General features: G+C 41.3%; 1 protein-coding gene and 1 non-coding gene across 2 annotated transcripts; one reads left to right on the top strand and one right to left on the bottom strand.

Annotated features, from left to right (window-relative positions):
* Positions 1 to 308: 308 nt before the first annotated feature.
* On the bottom strand, positions 309 to 1931 carry ACRALDRAFT_1059165 (uncharacterized protein). The gene is made up of 6 exons (XM_071015987.1): positions 1856 to 1931; positions 1704 to 1785; positions 1557 to 1639; positions 897 to 1497; positions 707 to 838; positions 309 to 651 (listed from the first exon to the last, which is right to left on the bottom strand). The coding sequence occupies exons 1-6, from the start codon at positions 1885 to 1887 to the stop codon at positions 616 to 618; spliced, it is 966 nt and encodes a 321-aa protein (XP_070880197.1). The 5' UTR covers positions 1888 to 1931; the 3' UTR covers positions 309 to 615.
* Positions 1932 to 5973: 4042 nt separating this feature from the next.
* Positions 5974 to 6048, top strand: ACRALDRAFT_t51. The gene has a single exon. It is a non-coding gene; the product is annotated as a tRNA-OTHER (tRNA).
* Positions 6049 to 6591: the final 543 nt, after the last annotated feature.

Genomic DNA, 6591 nt, shown 5'->3' with positions numbered 1-6591 from the left:
GCGCCTAGCAGCTAGCTCTGGATCTAAGAATAAGCTATTCTAAGGTAGTAGCAGATAGAACCCAGTAATTATATAGCGGGTTATATAATACGCGGTTAATAGCTAAAGTCTTAATAGTTAATATTTTAGTAGTATTAGGAATAGCGATTCTAGGCAGGTAATTAGTTTTATAAATAGACTAGAATACTATAGGGTTTAACTGATTTTTAGAATCCTATGTCTTAGTTAATTCGTGACTTTATCTTTTAGTTATCCGAAGTTTCGGTATATCCTAACTTAGGGCACAGACTCTAATTTCGAACACGGCGATCGGACTTAGCAACCTATCTTATCTAGGGATAGCTTCGGCGGGATACCGAATAAGGGGGATACGGGTTATCGGTGCTCGAAGATAACTTCTAATTCGAAGCGGAACATTCCTAACCTATTACGGCCCAGCCTATACGATATCTAATAGGACACTATAAACCTAAGACGCTTTGCGTACCCTTATTAGCATTCGGGCACGTATGTAGAGGCGCCGATTGTGGTTCTATATGCCGAAATTGACGGTCCAAGCCACATAAATCCCCCAGTCTCAGACAATAGAGACGTGCGCAGCCTATAAATCGCCTCTTAGGATGTGCTGTGACGGTTCGTTCTATAGGTAAGCTGGTATTGTTAGTGCCGGATGAACCCCTCTAGGATGGTGGTATCACGGACTTACTTCCTGTTTAATCTGTAAGTCATCTACAACCGGTCCCAGCTCGCTCAGGATCTCGTATGACTTCTTGTGGTATTCGATCTGCGCAGCAATGAGGTCGCCTAAGTGGCGCAAGGGTTCGGGAGTGTCCAAGACCTGTTTGGCCTAGATTAGTTACTGGTCGACAGTTAGATCACCAGTATGGGACCCAGACATTTTTCATGATACTGACGGCTTCTTCCGTTCGCGTGACAAACTCATCCTCGGCCCTCTCAATCTCTTGTTGGGCCTCAGAACTTAAATACTGCGACGGAGGCTCTTCCTCCCGCGAGGAGCTAGACCCTAGCTTCCACGTAGTCCCATGAGCACGAGCCCTGACAGTGTCAAGGTTCAGGCGGGCTTTCTCGACGTTCTTTTGTGCGCGTGTGGCAGACGCTAGGCTGGTGCTCAATGTAGTTGACCAGGTTCTGAGGAAGTTGCTTTGGATCTGGGCATCCTGGGCTAAGCGTGCTTCGCCAACACGCTCCTGGACTAAGGCATACTTCTCCAGTGCCGAGGCCAAAGGTTGTTCGCCAGCACCAGTGTGCTGCTGGTGGAGTAGCTGGCTGCTCGCAAGACTGGCGCGAGCAATTGCATGACTGAAGGTCTTTGGTTGAGGCTTTGCGGCTGGAGGGGTGGTGAAGGCGGCTTGGGCCTCGTTTGGGGAGGTGGCGGTGGTGAGGAGGTTAACTTTCTCGCTCACGGTCCGGCCCAAATCTTGAAACGTCTCCTTGATATTGGGCGGGTAGTCATATGGCTCGTTCGAGTATTGAGAGCTGTCGAAGCGGGGTCTCAGCGCGAGTGGAAGCGGCGAGGAATGAGGTATTGTACTCACGTCACCGCAAGCATCTTTTGGTGAACCGTCTTCAGAGCATCCACCCGTTTCTCAAGGTCAATGTAGTCGGGAGGAAGCTGCGTCTGATACCCTCGTCAATGTGGCCTTCCCAAACTGCTGCGAGATATCGGCCTAGAGTGTGTTTACCTTATCTTCAGCGTGGCCCAGTTGTTCTTTCGTATACTGCAAAGTGCGGGAGGCAAAGGGAGTGATCTGAGCTCCGAGGGAACTGCGAAGTCAAATTGCTCGTCAGGACGTGAAGACATCTCTATCTATGAGTTCATGGTCATTGGACGTACGTGATATTCTTCCCGAAATTGCTGAAATCCATGGCTGAATAATTCTTTAACGGCATGAGCTGTATGTGGATATGAGGATGGCTTGTTCAAACGAGCACCAGGAGACCCGTTGGACAAAGTACTGGTATTTGCACGCCCCTCATGTGTATAATTGCAGATCCAGGCGGCTCGCAATAACTAAGTTCCGAGACAAGACCCATAAAATAGTCATATTACCCCTATAGAATATATAATACTATATAAGCGATGTTTTAACTAAGTTTCTAGCGGTATCGTTTTATAATAAGTGTAAGGGTAATACGACTAGGGTAATCGGATACTATAACTAGGGTCCTATATAATAGCCAGTAATACCTACCTACTCGCTCCGCCTATACCTAAATACTTCTATATATAAGATATCTGTTTAATTAATCGTCGCGACGATACACTTAATTAAGCATCGCGATAATACACTTATTTAATCGTAACGATAATATACTCGATTAATTATAACGACGATACCGATAATACACTTAATTAATCGTAGCAATAATACCGATAATATACTTAATTAATCGTAGCGACGATATACCTATTTAATCGTAGTAATAATACCGATAATATACTGGATTAACTATAGCGATGATATACTTATTTAATTATAAAGATAATACGCTCGATTAATCGTAACGATAATACTTAATTAACTATAGTAACGATACGCTTAATGAATTATAAGTGTCTATAAGTACAGTTATTCGAACACAGTAACGAGTTAGCCCCTACTTTTATAATATACTATTATAACCGTATTAAAAACACTACGAATTCAAAGATAAATAACTTTACGAAAAGTAGTTTAAAAGCTTAAGAAAAGTTCAGAATAGATAGAGGAGAAGCTATAATATAGGAATATCAGGTTATATCTTTTCTAGTACTTCGTGTACCACCCCTCGGCCTCGATACAGGCAGTAAGCTTCCGCGGCATTAACTCTATTAGACTCTTTAGGAGGTTATCTTTAAAGTTATCGTATACTTCTATCACGGCCCTATAAAACAGATTTAACTATTACTGGTTACTCTTTATATCCGAATACTCCGGATACCTTAAATACATCCTCTCTTTTAGCAGTTCTATAGATTTTCGATACGGTTTAGGTTAGGCGAATACGCCGGCTAGTCTAATAAAACGATCCTATTCTCTTCGGCCAAGGGACGTAACTAATCTCAGACAACGCGCGCTATATATATAGAGGCGTTATCTTAAACGAAGACGCTATCTGGTTCATAAATCGTAGGTAGGCGTTCTTTAAGGGTATCGTGTATAACGGCGCCTATAATACTACTACGCGTAGATTCAGGGTCCCTTTAAAGCTCTACTCAAGAAATACGCCTATTATATAAAAAAGTGCCCTAGAATATCTACGAATAGTATATTAGCTTATTATAAGGCTAGACTATATGCTTTATAAGTCTCTTTCCCTATAAAACTATTAGTAAGGGTATAATACAATAATAAAGAAGACTTATATATTAGCAGCAAGCCTATTTCTGACTCTCCCCTTTACCGCGCGTGGCTATGGTTTTATCTAAAAGGATAATCTGTTTCTACCGCTCTAGCAGCATAGAGGCGTACCTAAAGCACCACGCTATGCGTCTACGCGCATACGGAACCTCTAATTTCGGACGCTATAGCGCGCGAAGGTATAGAATACCCTCTTCCCGGAGGTAGTTTCGTATTAGTTATGACATGACTAAATAGGTTATATAAATATAGCTATACTAGTACAGCTACGCAGCGCGGTCTTTAGTATCCGATTAGTGTATTCTAGCCGTGGCATAGCCTATTAGCCTATATATAGCTTATCCTATAGCAGCCCCTATAGCGAGGAATTAAGGAATCGTTAATATCTCTATAGCTCGGTTCGGTGATAATTCACCTTTACTTTATACGATAGATATAACTAAATGGGTTATATAAATACAGCTATACTGGTACGGGTACGCAGCGCGGTCTTTAGCTCCGATTAGTGTATTCTAGCCGAGGCATAGCCTATATATAGCTTATCCTATAGCAGCCCCTATAGCGAGGAATCAAGGAATCGTTAATATCTCTACAGCTCGGTTCGGTAATAAAAGCACCTCTTCCACTTTATACGACAGTTATAAGCCCGGGAGGAATAGATACTAGACTGTTCCTATAACTTCCCCGCACGCCGAACACCGCACCGGTTCGAAACATATTCGAATAACCCTAGCCGAGAAGATACTTTAAGGTATAAGACCGCGAGCCACTAACACTGCTAAGGGCCTAAGGATCTGCTTTATCCTAGGGGTATAGTATAGTGATGTATCCGAGATTAGCCTCTAAAGTGCGAGATCTTCCTTTATAGACTAAGGGGGTGTGGCATAACTAATATAAGCAGTACTTACCCTATCGTTATAAGGGATATTCCTTTTTAGCGTAGTAGTAAAGGTCTACGATATTAGTTATATAGGATAAACTATAATTAATTAAAATCTAAGTAGGGGATATAACAGGGATTACTCTAAATAGCCTAAACGATATATCTTTTATTATATAAATATAATACGGGGGGTTTCCTAGGGCGTTTATTTAAGGGTAAGGTTATTTCGACTAGGCTATCCGTTTATTCTGACTAGGGCAATACTGATAACGCCTAACGCTAGCTGCCACTACTTCCGTTTATACCCAGATATATATAGACAGGTATACTTAATTAAACGTATCGTCGGTATCGTTCCTACGATTAATTAAGTGTATCGTCGGTATCGTCGCTATGATTGATTGAACGTATCGTCGGTATCGTCGCTATGATTGATTGAACGTATCGTCGGTATCGTCGCTACGATTAATTGAATGTATCGTCGGTATCGTCGCGACGATTAATTAAACGTATCGTCGGTATCGTCGCGACGATTAATTAAACGTATCGTTAGTATCGTCGGTATCGTCGCTACGAGTATTTAAGCAGATATAGAAGTATCTAGGTATAAGCGGAATAAGCGGGCGGGTATCACCGGCTATTAATATAGGACCCTAGTCGGAAGAAACGAATAGCCTAGTCGGAATAACCTTACCCTTATTTAAACGGGCCAAAATCTGATTTCCGTGCCGGCGCGCGATGCCCTAAACTAACCCTGGCGATATATCGAATTTTAACGTAACTGCCTTCTAACTAAGCCTATCCCTATATAGCTACGTAATTAGGGTCCGCTTATAAGGGCTATGCTTAACGTGTAGCGTAATTAGAGGTATTTTCGTATTATAATAGCTGTTTAAAAATAGCGGTTTATAGTGTTAAAAATAGGAAGACGCGTTAGTACTTCTAAAATGGGTCAAGTTACTCGTTAATACTTAAACCCACTGTATCTAGGTATACAGGGAAGTATTAGCGGCTGGTATTAGGTGTTATTAGTACCGCCCTAGTCGGAATATCCTTACCCTATAATAATTATACTTATAACGATAGTAAGTCGGTAATATTATTAGGGCTTTTTGCTTTATATACGTATATTAATATATATCTTTATATATAAAGTATACTATAGCCTTATAGGATATCTGCTACTAAGATAATAGTATATAGGCTCCGACTTAGGTTTATATAGCTTTCTTAAATAGGATAAAGAGGGAGAATAAAGGCTAGATTAAGTGATTAGAAATAATAGTGATTTTATAATAATAGGAGTATAGTATATTAATACTATATATATAATAAGCAATAATTATAATAATAATAAGTATAATATTATTAGAGACATTCTATTTAAGGGATTCGGGTGGAACTTAGAGGCGTTAAGGAATATATTAAGAACCCAGAACCGGTCCTAAGGTTAACCCTAGGGATATTTAGGACCGAGTTATATTTTAGGATTATTAAGCTGGCTTAAGACCTATAGTCTTAGAGCCTTAGGTTATTATAAACAGAGCCTAGGGAGGATAGTCACTGGTCCTTAAATAGGGTGTTTCCCGTTAAGTCCTGAGTTAAAGGGGCTTAACGAACAATCTTATAATCATTCCCCTCCTAAGGTTAGCTTCGTGACCTGTTCTTGTTATAGTCTTGACGACTCTCTTCACTCCTTACACAGAACCTATGATAAATATCTAAGTTGCCTCTATAATGCAGTGGTGGTACACTTAGTATATAGTTAAGGTGACTGGGTCGGTTCGAATCCGGCTAGAGGCGCACGTAAAAAAGGAACCCCTTTTCTTTTGTATGCTACTCGGAACCTGTTAGTAGGGGCCTTTATCTGCCTTAGCACGTAGATAAGAGATAAACAGGGGGCCTGTTAGACCCACCTTCCGCCTGGCTTCGCTAGTCGATAATAGGTGCTACGGGGGAGTTCGTCGCCCTACTATTAGAAAAACAAGAAAATAGTACCGCGCTGTCCCTAAGCGCGTGAGTAAAATACGCGGCGTTACTTCCACGATACGGAGATAGCCTCTTATACTATTATATAAGCGATTACGAAGGCATATAGCCTATAATAGCCCTACTTATAGCTATAGAAAAACCAGGGAAGCTTAGGAGCTTTTTACACTAGGAAGCATATATACTAGCCTATAATAGGACCGTAGGGGCTAGCCCTAGGTTATACAGGGCGTATAAAAACCAAAAAGAGGATAATCACGCGCGCGCCGTTAATCGAAGTATATAGTCGGCTTTAAAGCCGCTACGGGCAACGTTATAGGCCTCCTAGTATAAAAGCCGCGAGGTTCGTACTAGTAA

Source organism: Sodiomyces alcalophilus (genome assembly GCF_042370955.1).
Source record: "Sodiomyces alcalophilus JCM 7366 unplaced genomic scaffold ACRALscaffold_1, whole genome shotgun sequence".
In the NCBI taxonomy this organism is placed as follows: Eukaryota; Fungi; Ascomycota; class Sordariomycetes; order Glomerellales; family Plectosphaerellaceae; genus Sodiomyces; species Sodiomyces alcalophilus.
This window is presented reverse-complemented; position numbering and strand designations above follow the sequence as displayed.